This window comes from Nyctibius grandis (assembly GCF_013368605.1).
Source record: "Nyctibius grandis isolate bNycGra1 chromosome W unlocalized genomic scaffold, bNycGra1.pri SUPER_W_unloc_2, whole genome shotgun sequence".
NCBI classification, from domain to species: Eukaryota; Metazoa; Chordata; class Aves; order Nyctibiiformes; family Nyctibiidae; genus Nyctibius; species Nyctibius grandis.
Genome location: NW_027167473.1, coordinates 5,512,064 through 5,534,696, shown reverse-complemented (window position 1 = coordinate 5,534,696; position 22,633 = coordinate 5,512,064). Strand labels below are relative to the sequence as shown.

The 22,633-nt window shown below is 48.4% G+C and overlaps 1 protein-coding gene across 1 annotated transcript in view; it reads right to left on the bottom strand.

The window, feature by feature from the left end:
• Positions 1-22,633, bottom strand: part of DCC (DCC netrin 1 receptor) — a 436,443-nt gene that overhangs the window by 139,819 nt on the left and 273,991 nt on the right. Inside the window, exons 6-7 of the mRNA XM_068424420.1 lie at positions 19,325-19,479; positions 17,750-17,870 (exon numbers count right to left, since the gene is read on the bottom strand). Of these exons, the coding sequence (XP_068280521.1) occupies positions 17,750-17,870; positions 19,325-19,479 (276 nt within the window). The remainder of the gene's footprint in view (positions 1-17,749; positions 17,871-19,324; positions 19,480-22,633) is intronic.

Here is a 22,633-nt window from a genome sequence, read left to right as displayed (position 1 = left end):
ATCACAGAGTCACAGCCTGGTTGGGGCTGGAAGGAACCTCTGGAGATCATCTACTCCAACCCCCTGCCAAAGCAGGGTCACCCACAGCACGTCACACAGACTCACGTCCAGGCGGTTTTGAATGTCTCCAGAGAAGGAGACTCCCCACCCTCCCTGGGCAGCCTGTGCCAGGGCTCTGGCACCCTCAAAGGAAAGAAGTTCCTCCTCATATTCCGATGGAACTTCCCATGTTTCAGTTTGTGCCTGTTGCCCCTTGTCCTGTCACTGGGCACCACTGAGAAGAGTCTGGCCCCATCCCCTTGACACCCACCCCTAAGGTATTTGTAAGCATTGATAAGATCCCCTCTCAGTCTGCTCTTCTCCAAGCTGAACAGACCCAGCTCCCTCAGCCTCTCCTCATAGCAGAGATGCTCCAGCCCTTGGAACATCTCCATACCCCTCCACTGGACTCTCTCCAGTAGCTCCTTGTTTTTCTTGAACTGGGCGGCCCAGAACTGCACACAGTTACTGCTGGTGTGGCCTCACCAGGGCTGTGTAGAGGGGGAGGAGAACCTCCCTCAACCTGTTGGCCACACTCTTCCTAATGCACCCCAGGACACCATTGGCCTTCTTGGCCACAAGGGCACATTGTTGGCTTATGGGGAACTTGGGTGTCCACCAGAACTCCCAGGTCCTTCTCTGCAGAGCTGCTCTCCAGTAGATCAGCCTCCAACCTGTACCGGTGCATGGGGTTATTCCTCCCAAGGTGCAGGACCCTACACTTGCCCTTGTTGAACTTCATGAGGTTCCTCTCCACCCATCTCTCCAGCCTGTCCAGGTCTCGCTGAATGGCAGCACAGCCTTCTGGTGTATCAGCTACTCCTCCCAGTTTCGTGTCATCAGCAAACTGGCTGAGTGTACACTCAGTCCCTTCATCCAGGTCATTGATGAGTAAGTTAAACAGGACTGGACGCAGTACTGACCCGTGGGGAACACCACTAGCTACACTCAAAGTAACTCACTTCCAGAGTGCAGAAGCTGGTGCGTAAAAGAAGTTCTCTAAGAATAATGGATTTTTCTTCACCTAAAGATTTCATAGTTTTTTTGCTTCTAAAATGATCCTAAACTTTTCATGTTTTATTTACAAAGAGAGACAAATTACTCAGAATCGCAGAATCACAGAATCAACCAGGTTGGAAGAGACCTCTGGGATCATCAAGTCCAACCATTGCCCTGACACCACCATGGCAACTAGACCAGGGCACTAAGTGCCATGGCCAGGCTTTTCTTAAACCCCTCCAGAGATGGGGACTCCACCACATCCCTGGGCAGCCCCTTCCAATGGCTAATGACCCTTGCTGAGAAGAAATGCTTCCTAATGGCCAACCTGAACCTCCCCTGGCCAAGCTTGAGGCTCTGTCCTCTTGTCCTATCGCTAGTTGCCTGGGAGAAGAGGCTGACTCCCACTTCACTACAACCTCCCTTCAGGTAGTTGTAGACTGCACTAAGGTCACCTCTGAGCCTCCTCTTCTCCAGGCTAAACACCCCCAGCTCCCTCAGCCGTTCCTCGGAGCTCAGACCCTCCAGACCCTTCACCAGCTTGGTCGCCCTCTGCGTGAAGCAGCAGAGCTTCATGCGGCAGCCGGAGTGGGGCCGTGCGATCGTCCTGACTGCAGCAGATCCGAGTTCTCAAAATTCAAGACAATCATCACATTTTTTTTTATCAGACACATCAAATTCCTTCACGTCTATTCCATTTGGCCCAAAACAAACGAACCAAGTTCTTTTTCTAAATTTGTGAAGCCAACCAGAAACGTAATCAAGCAGAGAAGCCTGCAGAAATCTATAGCTCCAACCCAAGCTATTCAGAGTGATTTGAAGGCCTGAGTTATTCTACACAGGAGCAATTCAGCACAGCACGCCGGGGCTGATCTGCATGTCAATAACCTACCATGAAGACCTGAAACAATGCCAAGCTGCCGCTCTTCTGCAGCCCTGAAGAGCCACGAGCGTCGGCTCTATCACGGTGCTGCCACATAACTCCATTTCTCCCCTCCTTTCCAAAGGAGCTTTGGACTTTTGCACCTCCGACGTATCGACCTGCCCTCTACCCGCTCCAGGTTGTCCTACAAAAGAGCACGAGAGCAAAATCGTTTCGCTTTGCTCGCTGCATGGAATTACCTTTCCAGGCGACGCCTGCTAACTTATGCAGGAGCTGGGTCTCCAGGGAACGCATTATGTCGCTGGCAAACATTTGCTATTCTCCTGCACGTTAACCACCTTCTACAAATCAAAACCCAGCCATTTACATCTCATTCCATTCCCGTTGGCGTCGCTCACACGCAGCAATAAGGGAAAGGGGGAAGTTTTCATTCAAGGCGGGTATTCGTTTTCACGGAATCACAGAATCAATCAGGTTGGAAGAGCCCTCTGGGATCATCAAGTCCAACCATTGCCCTGACACCACCATGGCAACTAGACCAGGGCACTAAGTGCCACCTCCAGGCTTTTCTTAAACACCTCCAGAGATGGGGACTCCACCACCTCCCTGGGCAGCCCCTTCCAATGGCTAATGACCCTTGCTGAGAAGAAATGCTTCCTAATGTCCAACCTGACCCTCCCCTGGCCAAGCTTGAGGCTGTGTCCTCTTGTCCTAGCGCTAGTTGCCTGGGAGAAGAGGTCAACTCCCACTTCACTACACCCTCCCTTCAGGTAGTTGGACACTGCACTAAGGTCACCTCTGAGCCTCCTCTTCTCCAGGCTAAACACCCCCAGCTCCCTCAACCGTTCCTCGGAGCTCAGACCCTCCAGACCCTTCACCACTTGGTCGCCCTCCTCTGCACTTGCTCCAACACCTCAACATCTTTCTTGAAGTGCGGGGCCCACAACTGGACACAGGATTCAAGGTGCGGCCTCACCAGTGCCCAGCACAGAGGGACCATCACTTCCCCAGACCGGCTGGCTACACTATTCCTAAGAGAGGCCAGGATGCCATTGGCCTTCTTGGCCACCTGGGCACACTGCTGGCTCATGTTTAGCCGCCTGTCCATCAGCACCCCCAGGGCTCTTTCCGCCGGGCCGCTTTCTAACCACTCTTCCCCCAGCCTGGAGCGCTGCAGGGGGTTGTTGTGGCCCAAGTGTCAGACCCGGCACTTGTTCTTGTTGAACCTCACGCTGTTGGTCTTGGCCCATCGATCCAACCTGTCCACATCCCTCTGTAGGGCCTCCCTACCCTCCAGCAGATCGACACTCCCACCCAGCTTGGTGTCATCTGCAAATTCAGTGAGGGTGCACTCAATCCCTACGTCTAGATCATCTATAAAGATATTGAACAGCACCGGCAACAGAGCTGAGCCCTGGGGAACACCGCTAGTGACTGTCAAACAGGTTTGAAACAAATTGTATCAACTGGTGCTGTTAATGCACATTTGCCTGAAAGTCCTCAAATCCGCATGAAAATGAATATGTTGGTTTGTTACTGTCACAAAGGGACACAGGACAACACTAACTGTGCGCTCACATCGCTTTTTCCCATCGCAGCGCTGAAACACAGCCTGGTTCCTACAAAGCGTAATGCCACGTTGCAAAGCTCCTGCTCCCATAACCACTTAAGGATGTTTATCCTTCAGAGTGTTGTGTAGAAACTCTTCATGTACTCAAAGCAATACAACCACATTACTACAGTATCCACTTCTGCTTATTCAAGTAGTGAGAAGGTCGCATTAACCTGGGCAAAGAGCTGTGCCCATGCAACAGTGCTGTTATCCATGCTGGTATCTCAAGCAGGTACTACAACGGAGCTACACCTTGCAGCCAGAGCCATCTGTAAGTGAGATCAGAAGAGGATTTCAAATTGTAATTAGATCCTGTTGTGTGCACCAACTACAAATAGTAGTTTGTGTGCACCTTCGGGCACGGTGCACCTTTTGCAACAGTGAAAGTATGAGGCAGTGAAACAAGGCAACTAGCGATAGGACAAGAGGACACAGCCTCAAGCTTCACCAGGGGAGGTTCAGGTTGGCCATTAGGAAGCATTTCTTCTCAGCAAGGGTCATTAGGCATTGGAAGGGGCTGCCCAGGGAGGTGGTGGAGTCACCATCTCTGGAGGGGTTTAAGAAAAGCCTGGCCATGGCACTTAGTGCCATGGTCTAGTTGCCATGGTGGTGTCAGGGCAAGGGTTGGACTCGATGATCCCAGAGGGCTCTTCCAACCTGATTGATTCTGTGATTCTATGAAGAGAGCAGCCATCAGCAGAGACCTTCACAACACAACATTAAGCCATGTTCCTTTAATAACTTATTAGGAAGAAGCTAAAGAGATAAGGCTTCTCATAACTGCATTAAGTCGGATTACTACGCCTTCATTTAATTGCCTACAATCAATTAATTCTCAGTAGGGAATGCAGAAACCAGTACAGGTAAAGGGAGTTCCAGCTTTTGTTGTCACTTCTGGCAAATTAAGAAATAGAAACCAGAGAAGTGAAGCATCAGTGAGGTGAACACGTAACTGGACACATGGCCATACGTAAGTGATCGTCCCTCTGTACTCAGCACTGGTGAGGCCACACCTTGAATCCTGTGTCCAGTTGTGGGCCCCGCACTTCAAGAGAGATGTTGAGGTGTTGGAGCGAGTGCAGAGGAGGGCGACCAAGCTGGGGAAGGGTCTGGAGGGTCTGAGCTACGAGGAACGACTAGCAACTCCTCAGCATAGCTACAACTGCCTGGATTTATGTGATGTTCCCTGAACGAAAAGTGAGTGGTTTGACATAGTTTCAACTTCAATATATTCAAATAAAATTGAAAAAAAAAATCAAAGATAAGACTTGCTTAATGCAAAACACTCCTTTAAACTTTATACCGTTTTCTGCTTTACAGATTGTGCTTTCTTTCTCGGGTCATCGGGGTAATGTAAGAAATGGCAGGCAGACAAACTGCCTCGGGCAAAACTCAGGAGTAGACCAAAGAGAACATTTCAACAGTGGTCACACTAGAATAATTCACCCAACTCTGGTGAGATGGCAAAAAAATGAAGTATTAGAATAGAAATCAACAGAGACTGATAAGAAAATAATCTATTTACAGCAAAAAGGCTGTAGATTATGTTTTCCAACCTCAAGAACTTCACGCTAAACTGAAAAGACAGAACAAAAAACCCACCACTCCAAGACCGGCGAGGGAAACACGTAACTTAAAGCATGTTACTACTTTTGTAGACTTTGCAAGCTCCGTGCTCTTCGTGATGACACCAATAAATCTATGTGTTTTGGGCATGCCCTGGGTGGTATGACCAAGGAGTCTTGACATGGAAGGGGATTTTCAGCGCTTATGAAGGACCAGCTGAGCACGGGTTTCATGTCAACGAAGTCTTCAGTGAAAGGAAAAGGAATTCTTAGGAAGAATTTCTTCACTGAAAGAGTCATCAGGCATTGGAACAGGCTGCCCAGGGAGGTGGTGGAGTCCCCATCCCTGGAGGTGTTCAAAAAACGTCTAGATGTGGTGCTTCAGGATGTGGTTTAGCGGGCATGGTGGCATTGGGCCAATGGTTGGACTTGATGATCTTTTAGGTCTTTCCCAACCCTAACAATTCTATGATTCTATGATTCTATGACCTGGTATTGGTCTATCCAATAGATCACAGCATCACAGAATCAATGAGGTTGGAAGAGCCCTCTGGGCTCATCGAGTCCAACCATTGCCCTGACACCACCATGGCAACTAGACCATGGCCCTAAGTGCCATGGCCAGGCTTTTCTTAAACACCTCCAGAGATGGTACGTGCCAAGGTGAAGAAAAATCATTTCATTCCCAAAAGAAAGGAAGAGCTGGCAAGAGTGACGTTAAACAATATCAATTCTGTGGCACAAGGGTCTCGAAAGCAAAGCCAAAATAAACAAGTTTGCTTTTGGATCCAACATCCATAATGTATCACCACCGCAGACGGATCCGAAACGGCTCAGCAGAGGACACGGCTCTTTTCCTTGCTACAAGGATGCGCAAAGATTCTGGTAATAAAATCAAAACGAATCATGTGTAGAGGAGAATACAGCCAGAGAGATGGCACAAAACAGAAAACGCTGGGAAAATACTCATGCATATCTGATGCCGAAGGAAAGGCAGGGTGTGACTAACGTGTTGGAAAAGTGGTTTCCTCTCCAGACAGCAAATTCCGTCAAGGTTACGAAGACCTTGCGTTATGCTCCTGTAAAGGAACAGCTGTCTACAAGCAGACATGCAAACGTACTTGTGCAACTCGTTGTTTTTTTAATTTAAACCTTTAGTAGGACTTATTTATTTCAATACTTCCCTTCTGTTAGCATCAACTATAGCTCCTTCTCCTCTATCTCTTCAGCAATTTCCATAACAGCAGTTTTCTATAATGGCATATTCAGTACCCTGGATAAAAAAATAATAATCATATAGATGAGAGTACACTACACTTCATTAAACGTGACAATCACATTCCTCCACACACTTGGTCTCACAGAACGCGTTCTCTCTAATCCACCTACCCATACTCTGTTTAATCTATTTTGTTGTAGCACAGGAAGAGCAAAATACGCCTTTTAGCCATCCCACTAAGGCTCTTGGAAGAAGACAACACCTTTTCCTCCACCAGTACCATCTCTCCTCTCCAAAATCCCAATTTTAATGTCTGAGAGAGATTCCAGCAAAAATAGTAAACTCCAGAAGTCAAGATGGTCTTGAGGGTGCTGTGGGGAGACATCTCAGAAGCTTCCTCCTCCTGCTCACTAATCCTCTGCTTAGATACTCGCATTAATGGATTTAATGCATTATCCCTCCTCTTCACAGCACTCATGGGGATTCACAGAATCAATCAGGTTGGAAGAGCCCTCTGGGATCATCGAGTCCAACCATTGCCCTGACACCACCATGGCAACTAGACCAGGGCACTAAGTGCCATGTCCAGGCTTTTCTTAAACCCCTCCAGAGATGGGGACTCCACCACCTCCCTGGGCAGCCCCTTCCAATGGCTAATGACCCTTGCTGAGAAGAAATGCTTCCTAATGTCCAACCTGAACCTCCCCTGGTGAAGCTTGAGGCTGTGTCCTCTTGTCCTATCGCTAGTTGCCTGGGAGAAGAGGCCGACTCCCACTGCACTACAACCTCCCTTCACGTAGTTGTAGACTGCAATAAGGTCAGCTCGGAGCCTCGTCTTCTCCAGGCTAAACACCCCCAGCTCCCTCAGCCGTTCCTCGTAGCTCAGACCCTCCAGACCCTTCACCAGCTTGGTCGCCCTCCTCTGCACTCGCTCCAACACCTCAACATCTCTCTTGAAGTGCGGGGCCCACAGCTGGACACAGGACTCAAGGTGTGGCCTCACCAGTGCCCAGTACACAGGGACCATCACTTCCCCAGACCGGCTGGCTACACTATTCCTAAGAGAGGCCAGGATGCCATTGGCCTTCTTGGCCACTTGGGCACACTGCTGGCTCATGTTTAGCCGCCTGTCCATCAGCACCCCCAGGTCTCTTTCCACCGGGCCGCTTTCTAACCACTCTTCCCCCAGCCTGGAGCGCTGCACGGGGTTTTAATTCATTATTAGCTGATACCTGTGTGGGATTGCCTTCCCCCTGCCCCTCTTGCTAGTAAGAAACCAAGATGTACCAGTAGAAGTTGGGGACAGAGCTGTTGGAGACCAGCGTAGGGGAAAGGGACCTGGGGGTCCTAGGGGACAGCAGGATGACCATGAGCCAGCAGTGTGCCCTTGTGGCCAAGAAGGCCAATGGCATCCTGGGGTGTATTAGAAGGGGTGTGGTTAGCAGGTCGAGAGAGGTTCTCCTCCCCCTCTACTCTGCCCTGGTGAGGCCGCATCTGGAGTATTGTGTCCAGTTCTGGGCCCCTCAGTTCAAGAATGACAGGGAACTGCTAGAGAGAGTCCAGCGCAGAGCCACGAAGATGATTAAGGGAGTGGAACATCTCCCTTCTGAGGAGAGGCTGAGGGAGCTGGGTCTCTTTAGCTTGGAGAAGAGGAGACTGAGGGGTGACCTCATGAATGTTTATAAATATGTAAAGGGCAAGTGTCATGAGGATGGAGCCAGGCTCTTCTCAGTGACATCCCTTGACAGGACAAGGGGCAATGGGTGCAAGCTGGAGCACAGGAGGTTCCACTTAAATTTGAGGAAAAACTTCTTTACTGTAAGGGTGACTGAACACTGGCACAGGCTGCCCAGAGAGGTTGTGGAGTCTCCTTCTCTGGAGACATTCAAAACCCGCCTGGACGCGTTCCTGTGTGATATGGTCTAGGCAATCCTGCCCCGGCAGGGGGATTGGACTAGATGATCTTTCGAGGTCCCTTCCAATCCCTAACATTCTGTGATTCTGTGATTCTGTGAAGATGGTTGGTACTTTCAGAAGTTACTCGCTTGCCATTTTATTAACATCAGCAGAGCAATATATACATTCACAGCTTTCATTTCTAGACAGCTTCTGTTTTCTCACCCAAGACTTAGACTGGAAATAAGTGTTGACATATCTGAATTCCCCACTACATGAATCCTGTGGTTTGTTTAGTCCACCTGTAGCTTCCCTCCAGAAATCATATGCGGAAGATAAAAAGAATAAAGCTTTGCACAATATTATGTTGTTTTATTTATGTCCTGTCAAATACGAATATATCTTTCCTTCTCTTAATATTTTCATTCTAATGACACTTGAGATCAACTGGTGGGTTTTTTTATAAAAACTCCTTTTTGTTTTCTTTTCCTTCCCAGCACACAGAATCACAGAATCAATGAGGTTGGAAGAGCCCTCTGGGCTCATCGAGTCCAACCATTGCCCTGACACCACCATGGCAACTAGACCAGGGCACTAAGTGCTATCTCCAGGCTTTTCTTAAACCCCTCCAGAGATGGGGACTCCACCACCTCCCTGGGCAGCCCCTTCCAATGGCTAATGACCCTTGCTGAGAAGAAATGCTTCCTAATGGCCAACCTGAACCTCCCCTGGTGAAGCTTGAGGCTGTGTCCTCTTGTCCTAGCGCTAGTTGCCCGGAAGAAGAGGCCAACTCCTACTTCACTACAACCTCCCTTCAGGTAGTTGTAGACTGCACCAAAGAAGTGCAACAACAAAGGGTTGCACCAAACCACAGGTTGTACTGCTCCAGTGCTCTACCCCATTCCATCCTTCCATGGAAACTTAAAGCTAAAATATCTTGTCCCACAGCAGGAGGGTGTTGGCATTTCAGCCCATTTATTAACCTGTTTCACCACGGAGTAACACAACTTTATATTCCTCAGGCTTCACTGCCTTTAAAGTCCTCCTCCTGGAAGCTCCCGGCGTGTCGCCTGGCGGCGAGCACCTTTCTCCGCGAGGCGTTTTTTTGTTCTTCCACCCGAGATATTTTCTTATTAGCGATTCTCTCGGGTTGCATCGCTTCGTCCCCGTTGCCAAGGCGACAGACAGGAAGCAGGAGTTAAGCAGAATCTTTCAGCTGGGAGGGGGATGATGGGAATGGATGAGGGAGTTTGAGCAAGGTCAGGCGTTTACTGCTGAATACAAATCTGTCACGCCTAATAGATGAAGCTCTTTAGTTTCTCCAGCTACTCAGGCAGCTCCCAGCATCCAAGGAGAAAATAAAAAGACACTCAAGCATGAATGCCAATCAGCTTGGGCTGGCAACAATGATGTATACACATGTGCCACGGCAGCTGTACCAGGCTTGGCCACGGATGAAAGGCGAAATTAAATAGGTGTCAATAATTAGAGAAGGTCAGGATCTAAATCCCTGAATACTAAAGATATTTTAATAACGTTGGACGGCGAAGCAGGGAAGTTATTAAGGCAGGGGGCTCCAGAGGCCTCGACCCAGAGGATAATGAGATGCCGGGGACGTGGCGGCACACGGAGGGATCCTCAAAAGCGACGGGGACACTAAGGACGTATTTAGCACATCAGCTCTTCTGGCTGGCTTGGCCCAACAGCCACGGCTGTGCAACCAGGGGAACAAAGTGAGGGCTGGAGCTGGAAGATTTGACGAAGGAAAAACAGGAGCGTGAGACAGAATCACAGAATCAATCAGGCTGGAAGAGCCCTCTGGGATCATCGAGTCCAACCATTGCCCTGACACCACCATGGCAACTAGACCACGGCACTAAGTGCCATCTCCAGGCTTTTCTTAAACCCCTCCAGAGATGGGGACTCCACCACCTCCCTGGGCAGCCCCTTCCAATGGCTAATGACCCTTGCTGAGAAGAAATGCTTCCTAATGTCCAACCTGAACCTCCCCTGGTGAAGCTTGAGGCTGTGTCCTCTTGTCCTAGCGCTGGTTGCCTGGGAGAAGAGGCCGACTCCCACTGTGCTACAACCTCCCTTCAGGTAGTTGGAGACTGCACTAAGGTCACCTCTGAGCCTCCTCTTCTCCAGGCTAAACACCCCCAGCTCCCTCAGCTGTTCCTCATAGCTCAGACCCTCCAGACCCTTCACCAGCTTGGTCGCCCTCCTCTGCACTCGCTCCAACACCTCAACATCTCTCTTGAAGTGCGGGGCCCACAACTGGACACAGGATTCAAGGTGTGGCCTCACCAGTGCCCAGTACAGAGGGACCATCACTTCCCCAGACCGGCTGGCTACACTATTCCTAAGAGAGGCCAGGATGCCATTGGCCTTCTTGGCCACCTGGGCACACTGCTGGCTCATGTTTAGCCACCTGTCCATCAGCACCCCCAGGGCTCTGGGGGTGAAGCTGTCCCATGTAGAAAGCAGTATAAAATAGCCACCTCCTCACAAAACCAGAGAACGGAGGTGAGGGAATAACTCTTTAGCAGGGCTTTAGGAAACGCAATGGAGAAATGTGTGAATTTCTTGAGCCCATTCTTTGCTCTAATGCACGTTTCTTTCTGCAGACAGGAGCCTCATGAATATGAAACGAAACGAACTGGAAACGCCTTTCACCCCAAAAATCCGCAGCAGGATTAGGACACCTCCCGTGGGATTAGAGGTTCAAATCCCATTAGGTAGACAGACACTACATGTGATTGTAAGGAAAATATAATTGCATTAAAGAATTTGCAGAAAGGAGACCCATGAGCAAGAAAAATCCTTCCAAGTGAATAAAGATAACGTGATGAAATGGCAAGAAGAAAAATATTAAAGGGGCTGAAGGGATAATATCCCAAACATGAAAATTAAGTGTCTTAATTAATGAAAATTAAAGTCTACAAGTCTTATTGCAGTCTACAACTACCTGAAGGGGGGTTGTAGCGCAGTGGGAGTCGGCCTCTTCTCCCAGGCAACTAGCGATAGGACAAGAGGACACAGCCTCAAGCTTGGCCAGGGGAGGTTCAGGTTGGCCATTAGGAAGCATTTCTTCTCAGCAAGGGTCATTAGCCATTGGAAGGGGCTGCCCAGGGAGGTGGTGGAGTCACCATCTATGGAGGGGTTTAAACCTGGACATGGCACTTAGTGCCATGGTCTAGTTGCCATGGTGGTGTCAGGGCAATGGTTGGACTCGATGATCCCAGAGGGCTCTTCCAACCTCATTGATTCTGTGATTCTGTGAAAGTGGCCACCTGAGCAGCACTATCCTGGCCAGGGACACTCCGTCAGCTTTGTAGCCGCAGCTTGACAACGCTGGTGAGACTTTTTCTACCTAATCAACCACTTGGACCTTCTCATAATTCACTTCTACCATTGCAACGAAAACTACAGGAGATACAGAAATTGATCCTCATCTCTGCTCCGGTGGTACCAAGCTGTTGACTTCTGCAAATCTCTCTCTGTGGTCCTGCAACTGCAGTGAAAGCAGAGACGTTTGAGGAAAACAGGACCATTAAATAATCATCTTTAAGAGGCCATCGTGAGAGAAATCATCCAGGCAGCAGCTTGAGCCGGGCACAAATAACGGAGCACAAATAATGGAGCACAAATAATGGCTCTCACCCGTCCCCAGTCTCATCTTCCTCTCCCAGGGAGAGGAAGAGCAGGGTGAGACCGCTGCTGAATATAAAGAGGAGGAAAGCACATTATAATTACAAATCTGGCTATCCAACGCACGCCTCTAACCCTGCAATGAGACGCTGACACTGTCAGCCCACCCCAGACACCAATTACAGTTACATCTCACCGAGGCCACCGAGCCAGACAGGGGCAGGGGGGGATGAAAGATGAACCAGATCTCAGGGTTTCATCTCCTCAACTCCCACGAAATTTCATTCTGGAAATTATTAGCAAATCGCTCGAGCTAAATAATTAATGTTTAAACGAGGGGCATGAAATGATTCCTAAATGGTGGGGTGGGGGTGATGGGAGAGAAGGACGGGATGGAGGAGAGGAAGGGGGGGAAGATGAGAAGCCTGATTTTTTTTTCCCCTGTCACTCAGAGAAGATATTAGCATTCCTCGAAGAAACCTGCCTGCTTCCTCCCTTAGGAGCTTGCACAAGGCTTGTTTGGTGATTTTTTTTTTTTATTTCCACCTTATTACTCCCTGATCCCACACAGACAAACAGAAAAAGTCCTAATAGGGCTGAATCAACATGAGACCCACAAGAAAAAGAGAAAATAAATAATCATCTTTGCCCCAAGCTGGAGCTCTGCAGTGTCAGACGGCAAAAGTGTGGCTTTGATCTTAAGAGACCATCTGCTCCTAAACTCTAAACTGAGCTTATGCTGCACAATCAATTTGTGAGCTCGTTATAAAAATCCATATTAATCTATTTAGTCCATATTTAACACTACAACAAGGATAGGGGAAATTAAATGGGTTTTAGCCCACGTGGTGAAGAGCCAAAGTTTGTCCTTCCTCTTAATTCTCTCCCAGGCTCAGCTTTTGTAGCACTAAAAAATGACTTTTTGCATGTAGAAGAGCACACACACGTGGACACAAGGATGGTAAAGCTTAAAGTCTTCTCCTTTTTGAGGTGTAGGTGCTAAGAAAATCAATATTAATATAAAACAATCGATGGTGCCAAGTCCAGCTGGAGATCTGAAACTAGTGGAGTCCCTCAAGGATCAGTGCTCTTCAACATCTTCATCAACGACCTTGATGAAGGGACAGAGTGTCTTCTCAGCAAGTTTGCTGATGATCCGAAGCTGGGAGGTTTGGCTGATCCACCTGAAGGCCGTGCGGCCATTCAGCGTGAGCTGGACAGACTGGAGAGCTGGGCAAAGAGGAACCCAATGAGGTTCAACAAGAATAAGTGCAGAGTCCTGCACCTGGGAAGGAGGAATAAAATGCACCAGGACAGGTTAGGAGACGATCTGCTAGAGAGCAGCTCCGTGGAGAAAGGCCTTGGAGTCCTGGTGGACAACAAGTTATCCATGGGACAGCAATGGGCCCTTGGGGCCAAGAAGGCCAGTGGGATCCTGGGGTGCGTTAAGAAGAGTGTGGCCAGCAGATCGAGGGAGGCCCTCCTCCCCCTCTACTCTACCCTGGTCACACCTCACCTGGAGTATTGCGTTCAGTTCTGGGCTCCCCAGTTCAAGAGGGACACAGATCTACTGGAGAGAGTCCAACAGAGGGCTACGAGGATGGTTAAGGGACTGGAACAGCTGCCTTATGGGGAAAGGTTGAGAGACCTGGGGCTTTTTAGTCTGGAGAAGAGAAGACTCAGAGGGGATCTGATTAATGGGTATAAATCTATGAGGGCTGGGTGTCAAGAGGAAAAGGGCAACCTCTTTTCACTTGTGCCCTGCGATAGGCCAAGGGGCAATGGGTGCAAGCTGGAGCACAGGAAGTTCAACCTCAACATGAGGAAGAACTTCTTTACTGGAAGGGTTACAGAGCACTGGAACAGGCTCCCCAGAGAGGTTGTGGAGTCTCCTTCTCTGGAGACTTTCCAGCCCCGTCTGGATGCGTTCCTGTGCGACCTGCCCTAGATTGGTCCTGCTCTGGCAGGGGGGTTGGACTCGATGATCTCCAGAGGTCCCTTCCAACCCCTGACATTCTATGATTTATGGATTTAAATATCTAGCAGTTTCCAAACGCCCAAGTCTACACGTTTGGGGGTTTATTTTCCCTAAATCTTTCCCTCAGGGAGCAAAGATCCAAAGTTAGTATCAGTGACAGAATATACCTGAAGATTAATTCGGTGTTTCCCCATAAGCCAAACACATTGAGCTATTTCTTCTCCTTTCTTATCGTTGATCAAACGGCAGCTCAGCAAATAGGTTTCTGCCGGGAAGGTGACAAGGTAGCGCGCTACATCGAAAAACCCATCACCGCTGGGGACTGAGGACAATGCATCTCCTGACCTTATTACTCCTCAACTCTGCGGTGTAACTTCATCTACACTTCTAAAGGGAAGTGGTATGTTTAGGGATAAATGAGCACCTGCAATAGGGGGAAAACGGATGACAAAGAGTGGAGTTAAACTTTAAGCCCTGGATTGCGATGTGGCAGACGAAGTCAGACGCCAGGGATGAACCACCAGTTTAGGCACTGGTCTGTCTTTTTTCTCAGGGGCTTTTCTCCATATTTTTCCCCCAAGACCTTCCTTAGAGGTCATTTAAAGGAAAAAAGTCTACTCACACAAGCTGCAAAGTTCAGCAGAGCCCCTTAACGACTTCATAGAATCATGGAATGGTTTGGGTTGGAAGGGACCATGAAGACCATTTAGTTCCAGCCCCCCTGCCATGGGCAGGGACACCTTCCACTAGACCAGGTTGCTCCAAACCCCATGCAATTGTTGAAGCTCAGGCCACAGATATTTCCCTGGAAATAAGGGCAGAGGGATATTGGCCCATGGCCAACCCTCAGAGCCTACACGTACATTCAAGAATGACCATGGTCTCTCCAAAACCTCCACTGTCACTGTCTCCTGGCAGTCAATCCCCCTCCATTAGTGTTGGTGGAGTCACAGCAGGCCTCCTTTCATCCCTCAGTTTTCATTTGGTTTCTTTTTTGGCCCCATATTTGCAAGATCATCAAGTCCAACTGTTGACCCAATGCCACCGTGCCCGCTAAACCATGTCCTGAAGCGCCACATCTAGGTGTTTTTTGAACACCTCCAGAGATGGTGACTCCACCACCTCCCTGGGCAGCCCCTTCCAATGGCTAATGACCCTTGATGAGAAGAAATTCTTCAGATATTCTCGCGGATATCTGAGGGATGGATCAGTGAGAAGCCACCGGCATAAAGCAAATAACTGTCTGGGAGTTCGTTATAGGAAGATTTTTCCTCTGGGACACTCTCTTCCTCTGAAGTTATGCACGTCCATCACTCACCACCACGCTGTTCTCTACTCATTTACTAGGTGTGCAAATAACAGGGTTTATAGAGTTATAAAAAATAAGACGGTCGCCTGAGGTCTCTTTCATCTGCTTTTTCTTGCTGAGCATTTGTTTTCCAGCACATGTAAGCAGAAGTACATAGTGTAGGGCTTTATTCCTGGTACCTGCTCAATATGATCACACATTCCCATGGACCATATAAAGTCCATCACCCTTTACAGAATCAACGAGGCTGGAAGAGCCCTCTGGGATCATCGAGTTTGCTCTCAAGCTGAGCTCCCCCACCAGGAGTACTGCGTCCAGCTCTGGGGCCCCCGACAAAAGAAGGACCTGGAGCTGTTGGAGCGAGTCCAGAGGAGGCCATGAAGATGCTCAGAGGGCTGGAGCCCCTCTGCTCTGGAGACAGGCTGAGAGAGTTGGAGCTGTTCAGCCTGGAGAAGAGAAGGCTCCGGGAGACCTTCTAGCACCTTCCAGTACCTGAAGGGGGCTTACAGGAAAGTGGGAGAGGGGCTTTTTACAAGGGCATGGAGTGGCAGGACGAGGGGGAACGGTTTTAAACTGAAAGAGGGGAGATTGAAATGAGATATTAGGAGGAAATTCTTTGCTGTGAGGGTGGTGAGACCCCGGCCCAGGTTGCCCAGAGAAGCTGTGGCTGCCCCCTCCCTGGCAGTGTTCAAGGCCAGGTTGGATGGGGCTTGGAGCAACCTGGTCTAGAGGAAGGTGTCCCTGCCTGTGGCAGGGGGTTGGAACTAGATGGTCTTTAAGGTCCCTTCCAACCCAAACCATTCTATAATTCTATGATTCATTTACACTTGCTTTATTGCCAACTTATGTGCTGCTACTTCAGGTCCTACAGCTAAAGGCGGTCAGCAGTGGGTGGGAAACTACACGTCCGCGTAACAACAGTAGTAGGAGCAGACTGATTACACACTTCTACCTCAATAAAACTTCCACAATCCCCCAACAGAACATCCACAACATATTTAGCCCATTGGATGGTCCAAATTATTTGCAATAAAGAAAAGCAAAAACTATCTGGAGACTTATGGATCACCAAAAAGTGACTATTTTACCCCGATGTAAGTTTGGGGTGGAAATCCCTGTTTGCATAAAATCATTATTAATTTAATAAAGGCTTTATTTGACTCATTTTCACATTGGTCCCCAAGGGAAGACAACCTCATCATCACCTCTTGGTGACCACACAGAGGGAAACACTCATCTGGCAAGATCCTCCACTGCACCAGGTGGAGATCACGTATGGAAGTGGGAAATCAACTAAATACCTCCCTCTTGATCCCAGGGAGGTGAGCTTCAAAGATGTTCAAAATCCATGTCCAGCCATTCATTTGGGACCAAGACAGAAAACAGAAGGAGAAACCTTAGCCCTGGTCCCATTTTCATTTGTATTTGCATGGAGGGGACACTGCAAACTGGGGAGCTGAGGCTTCCAGTGGTGGTTACTCCTCACCTCTGTCTACCAGATGATCTCAGCTATGGCCACATGGTAGTGCCACCTCCCTCTGTACTGCCTGGAACCACTCTGGATGATAGTGCTCATAACACAACAACTTACAGGACTCAATTTTGATGGATCTCAGCAAACATTCCTGCTCAGTGTTCAGCAGGTGTCCTTAAGAGTCACACCACTGCAGCTAACCAGAATGTGGACCATGGCCATGGTCCAGAAGACCAGATTTTTCCCCAAGCTTTAAAACTTCACTCTGATGCTGTGTGGAAACTCTCCAAAGGATTTCCTGAAGAAATTCTACGGTACGAGCTATCAGGTTGGTTAATTGATCTCAGTAGGGCTGTCTCAATTGAGTATTTGGGGGCCACCATGATTCTGCTCTTCCCAGTCCAAATCAGAGACCAAACAATGCTTCAGCATGTTCTCAACCTACTGGCATAATCCATAAGCAGCAGCAAGTGTAGGACATTCATCATTTACAACCCAAAAACTTTGAAAGGCTTTTATCCATATCATCTGGCTTAAGGTGAAGACTTCTGTTACTTAAAACCCCATAAAGCAGTGAACATCTACGCTGCTGCACAGTGCAGTCCATAAAACCAAACCCCTCTTAATTTCAGAGCAACAACAAAAAAATATTCATCCTTTGAGCACATAGACACAAATCTTCTGACCTCAACGGTTGGCTGCGCTTGATATCCCTCTGCCAAAATGTCCTTTCTCTTCTTTTTCTTCTCTTTCCCTTTCCCCAAGACGAACATTCTACAACAGCTTAATGCTGAACTACGTCTGATAAAATTCTCTGTTGCTTATGGACTATTTTATTCCATCACCTCACCCATTTGTGATCAACTTTCTCATATTTCAGCTGGATAAACCCCACCAGTAGATAGTAAGACATCACCGTTGGCTTTTCATGAAGGTTTAGTTGGCCTCCAGAGTCATTTCTAGGACAAGATGCCTCAAACTATCTGATAGCCTGGACACGCTTTTAACTACAGCCAACCAGCTGGATAAGTAAGAGGGAGCAAAGAATAGTAGCTGTTCATTTGGGATTTTTATGTTAATAGCATTAATTACATCGACAATTCCGTACGTCCTTCGCGTCTTACCAGGCTCTGGGATGATTAGTTGTGCGCTGGCCTGTGAGTTTCCAGCTTCATTTTCAGCTACACATTGATAAAACCCTTCATCTGACTTTACCAAGCCCAGAATCCGTAAGTTGCTGCCACCCTAGAGAGAGAGTGAAAGAGAAAGGAAGGAAGTGGTGAGAATTAATTAGAAGAACATCATCCACAGTGAAGGTGGACTACAAAACCACAGAATCAACCAGGTTGGAAGAGCCCTCTGGGCTCATCGAGTCCAACCATTGCCCTGACACCACCATGGCAACTAGACCAGGGCACTAAGTGCCATGGCCAGGCTTTTCTTCAACACCTCCAGACATGGTGACTCCACCACCTCCCTGGGCAGCCCCTTCCAATGGCTAATGACCCTTGCTGAGAAGAAATGCTTCCTAATGTCCAACCTGAACCTCCCCTGGCCAAGCTTGAGGCTGTGTCCTCTTGTCCTATCACTAGTTGCCTGGGAGAAGAGGCCGACTCCCACTTCACTACAACCTCCCTTCAGGTAGTTTTCTACCTTTCCAGAACAGCTATTTTGTGAACAAGGTCCTATGTACATCATCTCAACCACAGCTCAAAGCCCTGGTCCTCACAGGGCTGTTGCCATCAGCCCTTTCATCAGGAATCTCTTGACACCTCGTGGTCTTCACGGTTTGTTTGATGGTGCCTATGGCCCAAGGGGAAATTCACCTTTCTCAAGACTTAAGTTCCAAATTACAGCCATCGCTCGAGTCCTGCTCTGAATTTTGGCTTGGCCCTTTGCTGCAGGGAAGATTTAGAAGAACTTTCAACCCTGGATCTTTGAACAAATACTGTTCTGAAGGTCAAACCCTCCTTATAGCTTGAGGCCTGGAGATCCTCAAGAAAAGGTCGCTCTACGCGTACTCCAATTGAAACACATTTAACTTGCAATTTCTGTTAGCAGAAGTGGAAACCAATTATGTTGGGCCATATAAATAGTGACATTTAAACTAAAAGAGGCTGAAGTCCTGGATGGGGATGTTACTTTGGGTACTCGGAGTAACCTGCCTGGACGCAACCCTGTGCAACGTGCTCTGGGTGACCCTGCTTTGGCAGGGGGTTGGACTAGATGATCTCCAGAGGTGCCTTCCAACCCCAACCAGTCTGGGACTCTGCAGGGTGGAAAACAATTCTCTTTGAAGACTTGTAAGGATGTCAAATGACCCTTATCATTTTTAACCCCCTGGGTCAAGAGTACAATGTCCTTAGAGAAGACATCTAAGAAGAAATCTAATATTTTTCTTCACCAGGGACAACGGTGAGTAAGGCAAGTCTAAACAATATTAATAGCAACTCAAAGACCTGACACTGTTACTTCTCCATGAAAAGCCCAGGTTCAGCTCTCACTAAAACTAGAAGACAACGTCAACTTGACGTAACACATCTCAACGCAACGTGCCTTATTATTAGGAGGCAGCAGAAGTTTTGTTGCCTTCAGGAAGACCAATAGGTTTATGAAGGCAACGATTGGCTCAAATATCAGAATAAATTCCATAACTTAATAAAAAACAAAATTCTAATTAGTAAAAAATAGATAATTACCACTATCTGAAAATAGTCGCTAGGAATCACCACTTCTCCATTCTTGATCCACTCCACCGTCGGAACGGGCTTGCCAGACACGGCACATTCAAACTCAATATCCATACTCTCGTAGGCATAAATATTCGAGGGGCGGATTAAAAACCATGGTGGAACTGCAAAAAAAAAGATGGGGAAAGAAATGAAAGCGGCAAGGAGTAGATATAAATTAAGGCTTAGCAAGTAAATCATTTCAGTGAGTCGGAATAATATTAGACATAAATAGAAAACATATGCAATGTAAATTATTCTCTTTAAACCTGAGCTTATTAAAGATTAAATACGAGGGAAAGCATTTATTCTAGAAAATACACTTAAGCAGTTGATGGTACCATTTATTTTTTGCCAAATGAAAGAATTAAAACTTCGATTTAGAAGACATGGCAGATTTATGTATAACAAAATACATATATAATTCATTCGCACTAAGTGAGTATGGAGGTAATTAAATCGGATTCATTTCAAAGGATCAGATGCCAACCGCATACCTAACGAGGTCCTACAAGCCAACATATGCACAGAATCACAGAATCAATGAGGTTGGAGGACACCTCTGGGCTCATCGAGTCCAACCATTGCCCTGACACCACCATGGCAACTAGACCATGGCACTAAGTGCCATCTCCAGGCTTTTCTTAAACCCCTCCAGAGATGGTGACTCCACCACCTCCCTGGGCAGCCCCTTCCAATGGCTAATGACCCTTGCTGAGAAGAAATGCTTCCTGATGTCCAAAATGGCACATATAGGTACAAGACAAGACCGCTGACAGATGATGCAGAATTAGAAGTATTATTTGGGAGCTGGGGTTGTTTAGCCTGGAGAAGAGGAGGCTCAGAGGTGACCTTATTGCAGTCTACAACTACGTGAAGGGAGGTTGTAGTGGAGTGGGAGTCGGCCTCTTCTCCCAGGCAACTAGCGATAGGACAAGAGGACACAGCCTCAAGCTTCCCCAGGGGAAGTTCAGGTTGGCCATTAGGAAGCATTTCTTCTCAGCAAGGGTCATTAGCCATTGGAAGGGGCTGCCCAGGGAGGTGGTGGAGTCACCATCTCTGGAGGGGTTTAAGAAAAGCCTGGACATGGCACTTAGTGCCATGGTCTAGTTGCCATGGTGGTGTCAGGGCAATGGTTGGACTCGATGATCCCAGAGGGCTCTTCCAACCTGGTTGATTCTGTGATTCTGTGAAGTAGAGACATTTTCATCCAACCAAGAAAGACTTCTGACTGGGTTTATAGAAGATGAAGAGCTAATCAATAACCAGGAAATCTGTCCCCAGTGATTGGAAGAAGAAAAAGGTTGAATCATCTTTGCTGAAAAGGAATTCTTATTAAACTAGCAATTATCTGTTGCCTTGTCTTCCTATAATGAATTCACAGTTTTTCAGGATGCATTATGATATGTTAATTTAATTTAATTCCATCATTATTGTAATACTAGCATGATGGAAATTAGCAATTGGAGGAAAACTGCTAATAACATCACATTTCTAACGAGCTGCCACCCCCTCCCCGCATCGTACTGAGAAACACACGCAAAAACTCAGCAGCCCACGTATATTTTGCCAGTTTTTGCAGGGGAACGACTATATTATAATATTTATAAAGCCATAATATTAAAAACCCCTCTAAATTAAAAGAATACGATGATTATAAATTAAATTGCACAAAAGCTAAGCAACGTTAGAATGGAGGCTGCCCTCGCGTCCCTAACTCAGGCCCCAGGTTTGCAAGGATTACAGCACACCCTTCAATGACACCATCACGTGACATCCTTGTCTCCAAATTGGAGAGACATGGACTTGATGGATGGACCACTCAGTGGATAAAGAATTGGCTGGATGGTCGCACTCAAAGAGTTACGGTCAACGGCTCGATGGCTAAGTGGACACCAGTGACGAGGGGCGTTCCTCAGGGGTTGGTATTGGGACCAGTCCTGTTTAACATCTTTATCGGCGACAAGGACAGTGGGATTGAGTGTGCCCTGAGCAAGTTTGGGATGACACCAAGCTGTGTGGTGTGGTCGACACGCTGGAGGGAAGGGATGGCATCCAGAGGGACCTGGACAGGCTGGAGAGCTGGGCCTGTGCAAACCGCATGAAGTTCAACAAGGCCAAGTGCAAGGTCCTGCATTTGGGTCGGGGCAATCCCAAGCATAAATACAGGCTGGGTGGAGAATGGATTGAGAGCAGCCCTGAGGAGAAGGACTTGGGGGTGATGGGTGACGAGAAGCTCACCATGAGCCGGCAACATGCGCTGGCAGCCCAGAAAGCCACCCGTGTCCTGGGCTGCATCCCCAGCAGCGTGGCCAGCAGGGCGAGGGAGGGGATTCTGCCCCTCTGCTCTGCTCTGGTGAGACCCCCCCTGCAGTGCTGCGTCCAGCTCTGGGGTCCCAACACAAGAAGGACACGGAGCTGTTGGAGCGAGTCCAGAGGAGGCCGCAAGGATGCTCAGAGGGCTGGAGCCCCTCTGCTCTGGAGACAGGCTGAGAGAGCTGGGGTTGTTCAGCCTGGAGAAGAGAAGGCTCCGGGGAGACCTTCTAGCACCTTCCAGTACCTGAAGGGGCTACAGGAAAGCTGGAGAGGGACTTTTTACAAGGGCATGGAGTGACAGGACGAGGGGGAACGGTTTTAAACTGAAAGAGGGGAGATTGAGATGAGATATTAGGAAGAAATTCTTTCCTGTGAGGGTGGCGAGACACTGGCCCAGGTTGCCCAGAGAAGCTGTGGGTGCCCCCTCCCTGGCAGTGTTCAAGGCCAGGTTGGATGGGGCTTGGAGCAACCTGGTCTAGTGGAAGGTGTCCCTGCCCATGGCAGGGGGTTGGAACTAGATGATCTTTAAGGTCCCTTCCAACCCAAACCATTCTATGATTCTATGATAAAATCCTGTCTCTTTGCAGCCTCTCTCAGTACTCCAGGAAGACCCTGCTCGTCCTCTTAGTTGGATACTAAGAGGTGTTACCAGCCAAGCTACAGAATCAAACAGGTTGGAAGAGCCCTCTGGGATCATCGAGTCCAACCACTGCCCTGACACCACCATGGCAACTAGACCATGGCACTAAGTGCCATGGCCAGGCTTTTCTTAAACCCCTCCAGAGATGGGGACTCCACCACCTCCCTGGGCAGCCCCTTCCAATGGCTAATGACCCTTGCTGAGAAGAAATGCTTCCTAATGGCCAACCTGAACCTCCCCTGGCCAAGCTTGAGGCTGTGTCCTCTTGTCCTATCGCTAGTTGCCTGGGAGAAGAGGCCGACTCCCACTGCGCTACAACCTCC